Source organism: Rhea americana, unplaced genomic scaffold (genome assembly GCF_003343005.1).
Source record: "Rhea americana isolate MKP2758 unplaced genomic scaffold, rheAme1 scaffold_27, whole genome shotgun sequence".
NCBI lineage: Eukaryota > Metazoa > Chordata > Aves > Rheiformes > Rheidae > Rhea > Rhea americana.
Window position 1 is genome coordinate 3,371,985 of NW_028186390.1, and position 14,779 is coordinate 3,386,763.

The window sequence follows — 14,779 nt, forward strand, 5'->3', positions numbered from 1 at the left end:
CAGGAAACAGTTCAGACGACATTCATACATTTAAAAGAAGAAAAAAGTTCCTGGATGAAACCTTTTTGCACTAACAATTCTGGAAATATATGGATTCACAGATCAGGACAACAGCTGAGGAAGAGAYTTTATGATCTAGTCTCAGGCACGGACTCCCAGCGCACATTCGGGTCGTCCGTTTTACGACTATCACTATGTTTTGTTCATCACTGAGTTCTTACAGTTTCTCATTACATCAACTCTAGTTATTCTCCTTTACTGGTTCTATAATTAATATTTCATATTGAAACTYATTGATGACTTTTCTGCCACAAGAAGTTAACACAAAGATATTTTTGAAGGATTATATTTCAGCTGTCACACAAAATGACAAGCTCGATAAGCTTTTTATGCTTTTGATAACGTTGGTGCTCAGCATTGCACAAGCCTGGACCCCGAGAGGAGACGGAAGTCATTACACCTCCGCGTCTCCCAGCGGCAAGAAGACAGTGCGATCGTAGAGGTAACCCGCTCTGGTCTCTGCCCGCGGGTGCAACACGCCCACGGCTGCAGCACGCTGGCTTCTGGCCGAACGCCCTTTCCCTGCAGGGCACCTCGTGAGTAGAGCTAAGAGCGAAGGCAGAGCTGAGGAGAGACCTTTATTATAAAGCTTATTCCGCTGCCTRCATGCTAGCTAGAAATTTTACCACATACAGAAATGTCCAATTTATGTAAAGCATTTATGTTGCTTGAGTAGCATCAGGCAACTGCACCGCAGGCAAGGATTTGGCCTATGGCAAGCGAAACGTACGGACTTCGGTGAAAAAGTGTACGGGGGATTATTACARCCTACGCTGGTGTGCAGCCACTGTACTGCTGGAACACGGTAATCATTCTGCATCTAGAATTAAAAACAAAATTTTTTTAATTTTAGTTTGGTGTGTTATTTAAGTCTTTTTAAGGGAGAAAGCGTAATAGCTTCTGGTCTAATTAAAATAGTTATATTCTACCCAGCTGAAATGTGTTACTATATTCAAACTACAATGTGGCCAGCATGTTTTGTGAAATAAAGCAAGGAAATCTTTGTGGCAGCAAACAGGCTCATTTAGAAAACAATTTCTGTAGCGTTGCAGGGCTCCCCAGCCCCAAGAAGTTGCCAAGCTGTTTGCTCCTGCGGCTTGGGGGCTTTTTTTTTTTTTTGCAGGTCTCTAAGCCAAAAATTAAGCCTGCCCTGACTTAGCTCATGAGATACAAAAAAGCCATAAAGATGGTATTTGCTGCCTGTGTTCAGTGTTACTAATTTTGAACTCAGAAAAACTAAACAGAAAGATACGGAGGAAGGAGTGTTGATCTATGTAAGAGAGAGGCATTACTGCCAAACTTCCACGAGCCGGTAACACTGCGCAAGCGCAGGCATGAGAAAGCAGCAAGATTTCCTTCTCGAGTTCGTTTCCTGAAACAGGATTTCATTCCTCAATTTGCATTAACTAAGACTGGCGTCACCACGAAACCAGTGGACTCTCCTGAGAAACACCAAACTAGAAGGAAGAGCCATAACATAYAAAACTAGGTGACTAAATTGACTAGTTTAAAATTAGGAACTTAAGCAACAGCAAAGGCTGGAAGTTGTAGACATCAAGGAGGTTATTCTGTCACAAGCCACGCACACTGGCGGCCCTCACATACGTACGGACAAGGGTAATCAAACTCTTGACGGGACCGACAAAGCTCGCCGAGCTACGTTCAGACTTTGGAAACGGTCCCCAGAGCAGTAACGGGAAGGCCTGTGCGCGGGCAGAGGCGCAGCAGCGTTTCTGCGGTCAGCTACGTCCCGCGGGGCGGCGCGGTCTGCCGCGCAGCGCGAGCAGGCTGGGCGAGCCTTCGCCGACTCCTGCACTTACCGAACACGCGTACGGACTGCTAGGTAACTGTTAGGCTCACGTATTTCCTTAGGAAAAAAAGTGAGCAAAAACACTGAAGCTTCTTTAATGACAGCTGTAGTAGACAGATTTATTTTCTTTCATTATGTTTTGGGGAGATCCTTTATTCTTTCTCTCTCTCCGCTATTAAAAAAAAAAAAACAAAAAAATCTATATTGGCCATTTGTCTTGAAGTGGCCTGATCCCTTAAATTGCAATCACTGCCCCACTGAAGCCAGAAACAGCAAATTTAGATTGCATTTCTCATGCAGACYATTCCCAAATGCACTTATCATCCAAACTAATATTAGCCATTAATTCTGTGCATGCTCCGGTGTGTACTTAAGTCYAAGTATATTCTTGACCACAACATAGAGAAGTCAGAAATCCTGTAATGCTTTGTGACAACACCGCCTGTCTAGAGTCTGGCATCACTAGACTTTTCTAGAGACCTCTGGCTGAAACAGAATATACACATGGCAAAGAGCGCAGCTAAATCCGATCAGCTCTTAAGGATTCAGTGCTGTCCAAAGAGGTATTTCTCTCTTTGCTCTTCCCTCTTGCCTCTCCTGCGCTCCCGCAACGTGCTCAGAYGCCCGTCCACGCCAGCTCTGCCTGGCCACAAAGCCGGTTCAGTTCACTAAGTGGACAGGAGGAAAAGGAGAGAAAGACAGAGCGAGAGCCCATTTCAGACACCTTAATGGTACAAACTGGCTCTCTGAGGGATCGGATGAGAASAAAAGCCAGCACGAAGCGATGGTGGAGCACACGGCTGCAAACAGAAGTAGTGAAACAATCCATTTTGGCGGTAGCAGATACTTGGGTCAGAGCTCCTGGAGTCAGAAGTAAGGAAGACTGGAAGGGGGGTCTCAACGTGCGGTGGTGCAGSCTGGTTGCAGAATCATGCCCCGCTGAATACCGAGACAGCTCTGGAGTCTTTTCTTTGCCCTCCCCTGCATTCGCTCCTGAGTATAGTCTGTCAGAGCTCTATTYTTTAAGTGGTAGAACAGAATTCAGCATCAAATCAATTTAAACAAATAYAAACTATAATTTCCCTACATGCTTGAGGTGTATACATGCTAACACAGGGGCGCTGATGTCTTTAATTGGCAAAGTCCCAGCAAGGGCCTCAAGATGGGCATATCTGGTTTCCTTAGACAGGAGCACTTTCTTAAGCRACACGGAAAGTATCCCTCTCTTCCTAGAAACACTGCAGAAACCCAAACAGCTCAAGTTACTGATGCACCAAATCAGACAAATGCCCCTACATTCAAACTAAACCCTTACGCTGACAAAGGGACGGACAAACTTCGCTCCCGCTACAGCACTGCGGCTGTTTATTCCGAGATGAAGGTGTCTGTCTGATCTGTCAACACCAACRACTTGTTTGGTAGCATCTGTTACACAGTTGTTACTACCATTTTCCCAGTTTTTGCTTTTCAATCAAAAAAATAAAATAAATAAAAATAAATAATAGTAATTTTTTTAAAAMAGCAGCACCAGTTCTTAGAGGAACCTCCAAAAAAGAAAGAAAAGGCCTCAGCGACCTGACTCAAGTGCGTATTGACCGCAGGGTACCGAGGCCACCGCCACAGCCCACTGCAGSAATTCCTGCCAGCACGAGCGCTCCATCCAATTCTCTCTTTAATGAAGAGGTAATTTGTCATTTTTCAGCTGCAGCACACTAAGAAGATACCAAGCTGGAAGAAATAAGTGTAATTTCTTTGTATTACAGCTGGGAGTTCAAAACTCTTACCTCCAGTACAGCAGAACCTGGATAACRGCACGTGCACAAGAAATTCCTAATAGTCCAAAAAAGATAACCCCACCCTCCATCCCTATCCCAGCATAAAACTACAGCGCCTTCCTCCTTAGTTTATCAGCTCAGACTAGGTGACAATTTTAACACAAAGATGCTTCAAGAGAAGCTATATATAGGGTGAAGTGAACTTTTCCCCAGGAAGCTCTAAATCTAGGCCATCTTGCTGCTTCTGGGAGGTGCGAAAAGGCAGGTTACTCACTGAACGAAAGGAAAAAACACAGTCTATAAAAAAGGAAAACAGAGATGACTTGGAGCATGAAGTTGTTTTGTGTGCAAGTGGGTATTTTCTTTAAGAGATTTTTTTTTTAATAAAACTAATTACACGTGTAGCACTTTCTCTACAGAGCTGACTATTCTCTATATACACACACAWAAGAACAGGCATTCTTTGTTAGACTTATTTTCAATAGTTTAGCCGCATAGTCAAACAAAGAAGCGCAGCTTAATATCTCAGAAAGTCCAGCAGGTTTGTCTAAATTCAGACATAAGATTTAAAAAACAACAAAAAAAATGCTGTGTGTCTTATTTTTGGTTCCTATAGATGGCCGGCCGGATTTGCCGAAAGGCAGCATCATACGTAAAAAGCAGCAGAAGTCCAGCTATTGCACGACTCCCTTCCAGGGGATTAATTGCCCCAATACCATTTCCAGAGAAAGGCTCGGTGGCCAAGCAACCGAGCATCTCGCACGGGTTCAGGCAAAAGTCCAAATCCAGCAGTTGGTGGCTGCTCAGCTGCTCAAGACGCACCTTAGACTAACACGAACTCGGTAACTACTTTTTTTTTTTTTTTTTTTTTTTTAACTGCAGAGTATCAGGAACTGGCAATGGCAATTACTATGCAAGTACTATTTTAGAGCACAAACTAAAGTTTACATTTAAGATCTTAGTTACAGTGTCTTAACTAAATCTGAATTTAGATCATTACTCCGCCAATCTGAGCCTTTTAAATGAAGTTTCAACTGTAGACAGTCTTCTGTTAAGTAACAGTACAGGCCAAAACAGTTCAAAATTTTGGACCTACGTAGTCAAGCAAATTTTACACCTGTTTGCTCAAAGACGGAGAGCAATCACTTCCCTTTCTGAACTTTAAAGAAAATGAATTCAGGCAAAATAAATATTGCTCTTAACCTATCCTGCAAAGTTTTACTATKCCTGAAATACAGACTTCAACAAGTGAGTTAATAAAATGCAGTGATTAACATTCAGCGCACAGAACAAACTCTGTGTCTGGGTTTAATTACAACGATGAATAAAAGTCAGCTGCGGAGGCATCCTCCCGGAGCAGCCGTGCGTTATGCTGTCCCGTGGATATTGGGATAATGGAATCGGWCGCACTTTGATCCCTCGGATAAGCCTCCTGCAGCTCTAAAAGAGAAAGGGCAAGAGCACCCAGCCTCGTCCAATTCCACAGCCTTCGCACAGCGACTCGCGAGAGATCTGTGTCCTTAACCAGCGAGATGCATCTTATGTGAATAAATAAAGCCAGATAAATATTGCTCCATTTCCTTCTGGCTAGATTGCACAYATAAATCATCAGGAGAGACATATAAAATTATAGTGGTGAAAACTACAGTGAAATGTTAGAGGATCTATAGAACTGCTCTCCGGGAGTATATGGCTATTTCATATATAGCTATTTCTGGGTCATACCCGAGTCTGTTCTTTTTCAGTCAGTTTTGCCATGACTGAAATTGGAACCTGACAGTATCAAGCAAATTCAGTGGTCTTAATCATGGCCGCAGGATAGCCAATTCCTTGCTCTTGCGCAAAACAGCGCTGAGTACTTTTTCCTCTTACCACCGAATGCTCATGTGGCTTTATTGAGCTTTACTAGTCATAAAACAGGCATTTCCTTGATGCTTCCAAGACTTTTATTAGCCGCCCAAGCTCTAATGGCATATGGGTTAACTACAATCCCAAGGTCTGGAAAACTCGGCACTGTCGGCCAGCTGAGATTCATCTTTGACTGAGGACGAGGTTGTCTCTGCGTGAATATTTGGCCTTTGAGTTCACTGAACTAAACACAAGGGCTGTTCCTGACCTACGCCTCTAGAAACTCAAATTGCTCCAAGTGGGTGGGGAAAAAAAAAAAAAAAAAAAGGGAAACAGAAGAGAGGAGACAAAGGCCTCTTCAGTGTCCAAAAAAATAGCAAAGGGAAACGGGCTGCACCGTTGCAGGGGTAGTAGTCTGCAAATTCACCACTGCACGCTGCGGCAAAGGGAGGAACTGAATTTCCCGAGTCACAGTTTCTCTCGTTCCTTCCACAGTTTCACTCCTCCCCCAGGTGTTTCAGGTCTACATCATTCCTAGACTAAACCGGTGACTAAAGACAGAGACGGGATGAGAACGTTCAAAATCAGACTCGTCTCTGGTATGACTTCACGTGCGCGAAGCGGAGAGCAYGCGTAAGCGTTTGACGGATCAGCAGAAACGTCCAGCGTACTAACCCAGCCGGCCGTGATTTGGCTGACACAACCGCGGTTGAAAGGAAGGCTCTTTCATCTCCTCCTCCAGTTGCTGCAYGCATCTGCTGTTTGTCCACGTCACGGCTCAGGGCTTGCGGCCRAGCGGCTTTCGTGCTGCCGGCATTGCAACCTTCTTCGTTGTTGAGAAACCTTCTTATGGAGGACTGGTAAATGAAACAAGAGTTTGCAACTCTTTGGTCTCCTAGAAATTGTTCCACATTCCACAGACCATTATCTTTTCAAAATATAAAACTCGCTTATTGTCCATGCTTCCGAAACCTAAGCCCAGAAGAAGGGCCAGGAACATCTGCCGAGCATATAAATGAGGGTGGTAAATACAGGAAAAATATAAAGGCTTCCTGAAAACCAGGTGACCCTAGATTTTTGAGGCTGGCAGGACTGCTTGTTTTGACTGGCTCGCTTGAAAGACTCCTAATATCTCCCATGATAATGAAGATTCATTWTCCTGATTAGGAAGGATTTCTTATTGCATCTCTACAGCCTCTTTTTTTTTCCTCCTACTAATCCAGCATCTTGAACACAGGCTGCCAAAAAAAAACCAAATTATCAGATTCCAGATAGATTTTAGGAGACTTATCTATTGTCCTAAACAGATTCTTACGATAAAGCTCCTTGTCTATGGCAGCAGATTTGTCATAAATTCCTCCAGAGATTCATTTTATAGCAGAAGAATATTATTTTATTAAAATCAAATTGTCACAGAACACTTTACAAACACAAATTAAATTACTAAGCATGTCTGCAGTAAAGATAAGCTTTATTGCTCCTCATTTTGCAAATGAGGAAACCAAAGCACAGTTAAGTGATTTGCCAAAAGTTATAAACTATACCAAAGACCGAACTAAAAACTACCATAGCTTCCACTAGGGCTAATCCAGCAACCTTTTTGAAGCCCACAGCGCAGTTATACCCAGCAAGCAGCTACACGCTGCCGCTAGCCGTGCTGGGCCAGGTAGCCGCCACGTTCTGCCTACGACAGCCGGCTGCAGCCGCTCCCCAAGGGCTGGCACAACGGTAAGAAATACAGGATCCTCCACGAAGCCGCATCCTACCTTCAGGAAGCGGGAGACGTCTTCCACGTCCGAGACTTCGACAACATCAGGGCAAGTTTTTCTTGCAGTCTAGAACTAGACTGAAGCCTGCTTTGCTTTTTGCAGAGCCACAGAGTGGTGACTCTCCAGCTTTCTTCCCCAAAGAGGTTTTATTCTAATTCATCCATGACACACCTAAAACCATGCTTTTTCCTTTTTTTTTTCCTAAAAATTCTTCAGTCTCTTAGGACCTCTTTCATTAGTTCATTGAAAAGCAACAGCTGATTTGCCTTACCCTGGTACCATTAACTCTTCAAAACGTATTTCTGTTTGTGTCTACAAGGAGAAAATAGTAAGGATATGCATAAAAATCACAAGATACCTGYCTGTTATAAGTCAGTACCACTACTTTTAGTTTCTCGACCTTACATTCTACAATCAGTTGGACTGGCAACATTAACAGGCCCTACAGAAGCRTTCACTAAACCTTGCTTCTTCCTTTTATTAAGGTGGTGAACAGTGACACAGGCACACAGGAATGGACCTTGTGTAGTATCTTGATCCAACTTGGACACTTCTTGCAGAATTGCATGCAAAACAGGGAGTAGCATTCTGTCAAATAATACTATAAACATTCCTATTCCGTTTCAAAATTCCTGTTGCAAAACCTTCCATCCAGCATGGACACSGACAGATCTTTACTGATTTCTGACTCAACAACTGAGAGTCTAGAAACCAGCTCTAATGTTCGTAATAGAAAGAATGTAACACAGAGGACTCAAACCTTAGCACACATACCACATTTGGTTATAAAGATRGATTAAGCCTAATTAAAGCAATTGAAAGTAAGGCTAAAATCTACTTTTAAAATAGCAAACAACAACTACAATATTCAGCCAATATTCAAAAATTTCTTTAAAGCCAGTTTACAAAGGGGTATTTCCCAATATTACTATGTCAAAAAAGTTACCTAACTTTGTGATACCATAYGGTATTCTTTATTTGCAGGTTTCCCAATACACTTCGCTTCTTCTATTCCCTTCCTTCTCAATCAGACGTTTCATTAGCAAAATGGAAGCAGGCACCAGYCAGCCTGACGACCTATGCTAAAACCAGTATGCTTTAAGACCAGAAATACAGGTGCACAATTTTTAATCACTGTTATCTGAAAAGGAAGTCATACTCAGCACCCTCAGGAAACCTTCTGTTTAGCATTGATTAGCAGCAACCAAGTTCTCTCGACWGCTCTCCAAGTTCTTTGGACACGGCAGGAATAAGAAACGTCAGGGCATACTGTTCACTAGCCAAATATCYTTGAGTGCTCTTACAATGAATTCATAATACGTATGTTTTACTACAGTCGGGATAAATAAAATCTATATCCCTATATAGGTATTAAACCACAAAAAYGTCAGTTTAATAATGCTCTGCACACACACAGAATTTACTGTAACAGCACCATTTATGTACATACATATGCATGCCTATACGTACACAGACACCGAGGACTTACACATTTTCTAAATACAGCTGTTCAGATCGTATCCTAACARTTTACGAGGAGTGACTTTAGCACATAGCACTTGGTCTTTCACACTTACAGATATATTAGGGGACATTATTATAGCACTGTTCATTTTTGAAAACAAGTTACGTAAAGTAGCTTAAGCAACCAGATTCTTGAGAAGTAACCACCAAAACAACACTGTCTTACTCTACCGTTTCTCATCTATGCCACAAGTGCTAACCTCCAGCTCCTCTGTCACCTTCTCATCGATGCTAATCTCCACCTGTGCCAATATTGCCCGACCGCACTAGGTAGCGACGTCCAGAGAGATGCTCTCCTTTGCGCCCCTTCAAAGTTTCCACTTGGATAASGAACGGGGCACTGAAACAGTATTCCAGTTCAGGTCCATAAATGGAACTGCAGTTCATGACCATCAGCAAGGCCTGGAGGACCAGGAGAGAAAAGGCTTGCACATGCAGTTTTTAATATACTTCTTTCTCTTACCTAACACTATTAGTTGGTTTGACATTTTAAAAACAAAATGATGGCTAGTTGTCTGTATGTAATRTTTTTCCATCACATCTTTCCTCCTCTTAGGCTGTTCCAACAYCTACTAACAGCTTTGGCTGTTAGTGCCACCTCCGACACCTCGCAGGACTGCAGCATTCGTTCTTCAACAACACACGCAGTCACCAGTGACAAATCATCTCATTCACAGCCCAATAGATTTCTCTATGCCTATTTCTAAAAATGAGCATAACTTCTATACTAGCATTACTTTGGTATGCAATTTTTAATGATGTTAATTACCACACCTTCTAGAGGACAAGATGAGAATACCAGTATTACTTCAGTCATAACATAAGYAATGAGCAGTGTATAACAACTGCTTTGATGTTGAGCAAAATAAATCCAATATATGCATCCATGATGACAAGTTTCAAACAGAAAAAAATTCTGACAGTTTAAATTGAGGAGTTTCTCAGCATCTCAGAGAAGCAATGCTCAAGGGCTAGATCTACCACACTGCACTCAGAGGATCTAGCGAGATGTCCCACCAGGGCAACGAGGGTGCAGCCAGGCGCAGACTGCTGCGTCGGCTCCCTGACCTGCGGACAGACGGAAGCAAGCGCAACAGGACAGAGGGATGAGGGTGAGAGAACAGGTACCAGTGATGCTCAATTAACAGAGGAGGCCCAAGGAGGCTATTACAGCTGCCTCAATTTAAGAGAAGCCATGAGACATCCCAAACTGGGCTTTCAAAACTTGCTGTTCCCAACAGCTTTGTTGAGATTATGGGAGTACAACATTGGCTTAAGTTCACCTGTGTGATCTCTGTTGTCTTATTTCACAGGCCTACAGTCTACTCAAAGAGTTTCCAGGTCTGAGGTTCTAAAAGAATCCCTCCAAACAAGGAAAGACATTAGGTTCACTAAAATATTTCATGTAGAGGGTGGTACAGAGTACCACAGCTAGCTCTGGAACTGTTCAGTTGAAGGGGTAAAATATTTTATTAGCCTATATTCCATATATGTTTTAAACATATTCCTAAGCATTCAGCATCAATACCAAGAACTGTCAGTTACTTCTCTGCTTTTAGCTTATTGATTTAGCACGTGTTTTACATCTGGTTTTGTAAAAAAAAAAAAAAAAAAAAAAAAAAAAAAGAGAGAGAGAGAGAGAGAGAGAGAGATTCCAGTGCATCTTGTCCACAGTTGTACTTTTTACATCTTTTCTAAGTGATTCCAGTGCATCTTGTCCACWGTTGTACTTTTTACAACTTTTCTAAGTATTGGGTAGTTTACTGCATCAAATTCCAAATTTAATAAACTGAGAAATTATTTCCTGCAACTATTAAGGAATTATTTAAGAATAGTAATATAAGACAAGAATTTAAGAAGTGGTGCATCTGTTCTGCAAAATAAAGTCTTTGAGAAGACCTACTAGAAGTAAGAGAAACCAGAAAAAGCAGTGAACTTGTCTGGAAAAGCAGCAGAAGGCATATTGCCAACAGATGGCAAAGAAACCATACACAGAAAAGGAAAACAAACTTGAAAGCATACTCAWTTTTGAGAACTTGAGRAAAAAAAAAAAACAAAACCAAAGCTAACTCTTTCCTCATCACAGACTCACTACTCAGGCACGGAGCTGCGTTTGCTCAGTGCTCAGACAAACAGTTGCAGTTGCAGGTTCTAAAATGGAGGCATTGAAAAATCAGTGTCTCTAATGTCCACGCTTCAAATCACTTCTTTCCCCTCAGTCCCCCACTCTTCTACTTTTGTCTTTTAATCATTTCCCATGTTAGCGCTTAAACTTGAGGCACTAGAAAATGGATGATGCTTCAATGGACCACTCTCATTTATTCAGATCCCATTTGAAATGATGCTTTCTCTCTGAAACTCTTCTGCTGTAACACACAACACATACTGCCACAAAAACTGGTGTCGGACACAGGTACACGCACAGCTTCTGAACAGAAGTTGTATTTTGCCATTACATGCTGTGCCCATACTGTCAATCCAATTTTCAGTCTAACTTTTTGAAACAGGAATTTTATAGAGCAGGTTCAGTAGCACTCAGAGCACTGATTAAAATACTTCGACRTGTAATTCTGAAAAGAATATTGGAGGTGCATTTTGCAGTTAAGAGGAATCAGCAAAATAAAGACCATGGCTTAGTTCTTACATGGATGCTCATGGCACAAAAGTGTCAGAATAAAAAAGATAAATACTAAATAAAATAGCAGTTAGTTACAAGAGACATACAAGAGACATACAAGTCCCTGTCTACAAAAAGGGGAAAAAAAGAAAAAAAAAAGGAAGAAAACATTAAAAAGGGAAGATATGTATATCAACAACAATTTTACTGAATTCTTCTACTGCAGAGGCCTGTGAGGGTGTGGGAAAAGAGATATTGGAAACAGAAAGTAAATCGGGCACGAGTAAGGGACTAAAATGCAAGACTAGTAGTTTGCAAAAACTTGATAAGGCAGAGCCACAAAAACGTGTCTTCACCAAACAAGCTTCCTCCCCTCAGTTTGCAAACCTTCCAAGATCGATTCAGAAAGCTGGCACATCATTGCTGCAGATCCAAAGAAGCAAACATAACAGATTTTACTGACTTCTAAAATATGTCCATTTTATTGCTAAAATGCCAAGAGTTAGATTTTAAACTATTAGTATTGCACAGTTTCTCGTGTAGGCTGCTAGTTGCCACAAGCAAGTTTTCAAACTCTTTTTATCCTTTTCCTTGGTTTCATTCCTCAGGTTTGCATATTTCCATATATACTGTAATTCTGGTTAAAGTACTGAAAGAAGTAATTATCACACGCGAGGGTAAAACATTGAAATTCCCATTTGTAATAGTGTAATCAAGTTGTCACCTAGAAGTTAAAGTAGCAAAGCTACCTATTGCTATCATAACAGAACATAAAGAGCACTTCAACTTTAGAGTTTGGCCTCCCTAAAACATCTCAAAATTATAAAGCTCTTAAATGTAGCGTATTTCCCTTGACCTCAAAGCATGCAAAATACTGTATAAGACTGTACGTGATGTTGACTTCTTATCACAAAGCATCATGGTTCAACAGCTGTGGGAAGTATAGCTTTGAATTTTGACTACATGAGGCAGGATATTTACACAAAATGCCGCATTAAAGCAAACAGTGTTTGCCTTCTCTACCCATAAGTTTTAGGAATTGCAAAGATCAGTACACGGGGTTTCAGGGCAGCCACTCAAGATAGCCAAACTCTTATGTACACATCACCTAACGCTATACAGCTTTATTCAAGCGAGGGAGGATTTAATATGAATGAGCTTACTCAATAACAGACATCTGTAAGTTCATTTATTTTACAGTCTACTGCTTTGTCAATCAACCATCCTCACTTCTTTCCAGTGAGTTTTTAATTTGACAAAATAAAAAATAAAAAGAGCCCCAGAGGCTGAAGAAGACTACTTATCCACCACTGAAATCAACCCAAGAAGGCCAGCAGAGCACATACACTGGAGTCAGGACTCCCACAGGTTGTTTCCAAAGGACAAGCAACCCTCCACCAGCCTTATTAGAAATCACAGATGAATATGCACACACAGCCAAACTTCATATGTTTATTTAACAAACATGTGGTGCATTTCTGAACAGAATGGATGATTTAGGCTTAGCTTAGAATAACGCAGCCTTTAAAAGAAACTTCATCTGACATGAAGTACTTTCTATTCATTGGAGTTAAGCAGATRTAACTCGGAATTTCGGAAAAATTTCTCACATCAAGAAATTTATTCTAATATTCATCTTCTGCCCACATACAAAACAAACAGCTACACACTGCCAAGAAGTACCAGCGTTGTTTCACTGCATCATCAATGACTGCTACGAACGTCGCTTCTCTTAAATGCTTAAGAAAATTCCGATCAGAGCAGCAACTCTTGAACTTGGAAAAGCATTTGTAGATTACAAGTCTACCCGGTTAAATACTTCCTGCAATTTTGTTAATTATATGCCGGTTCTGCAACTGCTGAATGACTCCCATCCTAGAAAACAAAGAGCTCTCAAGTCACCTTTCAGGATTTGAGTGTCAATCTGCCATTTTTATAGATTTCTCTGGAACATATTTTATTCTTCCAGGTAGCACAGTATTTTTTTAAACTTGAATAAAACGTGCAGCTGTACCGCTTAAGTTCTCTTATTTTTCAGGTTATTTTTTTTCCATTTCTTATTGCCACGCAGTCATCTACTCCAGGTGGCTTGCTTAAAGCAATATTCATTTCTATATATGGGGACAAAGATGACAAGGAGCGGACGAGCGCAACCACAAGTTCAGCTTCCCTCTTTCTGCGGTCATCACCAAACAGAGGTCAAAAGCAAGGGTTTTTTTTGTTGTTGTGGTGGTGTCTTTTTTTTTTTTTTTTTTTTTTTTTTTTTTTTATATTAACAGCATCACCGTTCCGTATCAATGTTACTCTCTGTTATGAGGAAAATTATAGAAAATACCCAACACATTYTTTTTAGAAAACCTTCCTGATTAGTCATAAGATGTAAATTAATACATTTTTCTCAGGGGGAAAAAAAAAAAGCAATGGGAGAACACTTCCTTTCTGGTATCCCACACAACTGAAGGCAACAGGATCCACTGCACTAGAGAAGTTACTTACTGAGGCTCGGTTAGGGCTGGAAAGGAGCGCGCGGAGCGCGGCCGTGCCCGGACAAAGCGCGGTCCGGTGCCAGCGCGCGCGGTCCCGCCGCGAAGGGGCCGCGGGAGAAGAGCATCGCGGACAGTGATGTCACCGCGCGAGGACGACAAAGGCGGCGGCGACAAGCGGCGTCTGCCCCTTTCCAGCCAAAATTTGGGGACCACCGCCGTCGCTCTGAATCCCGAACCGCCTCCGGGCCGAGCCGGAGGGCTGGGTGGGAGGGGAAAGAAATAATAGTAATAATAATAATRATAATCAGCTCTTTCCTCTAGCTTTAACTCGGGTCGGTGCCTCGCTTTGTTCTCGTCACCCACCGACTTGCGCCTCAGTTTGAGGTCATCCTCTCCTCGCCAGGAAATAACAAATAATAATAATAATAATAATAAAAACCAGAATCGTTTCCCATGTGCCGGAAGGCCCGAATCCGCGAGGCCGAGGGGCACAAGCCGCTTCCCCCGCGGCAAGGCAGGGGCTCGCCGCTCAGGTGGGCGCCGCGGGAGCCGCGGGGCGGCCGCGCACCTGGGCTCGGCCCGGCCCGGCCCGGCCCGGCCTCCCGCCCCGCCGCGTCCCCCGCCGCTACCTGATATGGCGGCGGGGGCTCCTGATCCGGCTCGGTCCCGTCGCCGTAGCTGGCTCTGTCCGACTGCGACTCGTGCAGCAGCGAGATGTCATCCGAGGTGGGGGACTTGAGGCAGTTCCCCATCTTCACCCCCGCCGCCTCGGCGGAGCGGAGCGCAGCTCCTCCTCCTCCCGCCGCTGCTGCCGCCGAGCGGCGGCCCCGCCGCCTCAGCCGCCCCGCCGCAGCGCGCAGCCCGCAGCGGCAGCCGCCCCGCCGGGGAGG

The 14,779-nt window shown here is 42.9% G+C and overlaps 1 protein-coding gene across 1 annotated transcript in view; it reads right to left on the reverse strand.

Moving 5' to 3' along the window:
* The window catches only part of RNF11 (ring finger protein 11), a 31,628-nt gene extending 16,861 nt beyond the window's left edge, over positions 1–14,767 (reverse strand). The window contains exon 1 of the mRNA XM_085308053.1: positions 14,519–14,767. Coding sequence (XP_085164179.1) covers positions 14,519–14,641 — 123 coding nt within the window. The 5' untranslated portion in view covers positions 14,642–14,767. The remainder of the gene's footprint in view (positions 1–14,518) is intronic.
* Between the last annotated feature and the right edge of the window lie 12 nt (positions 14,768–14,779).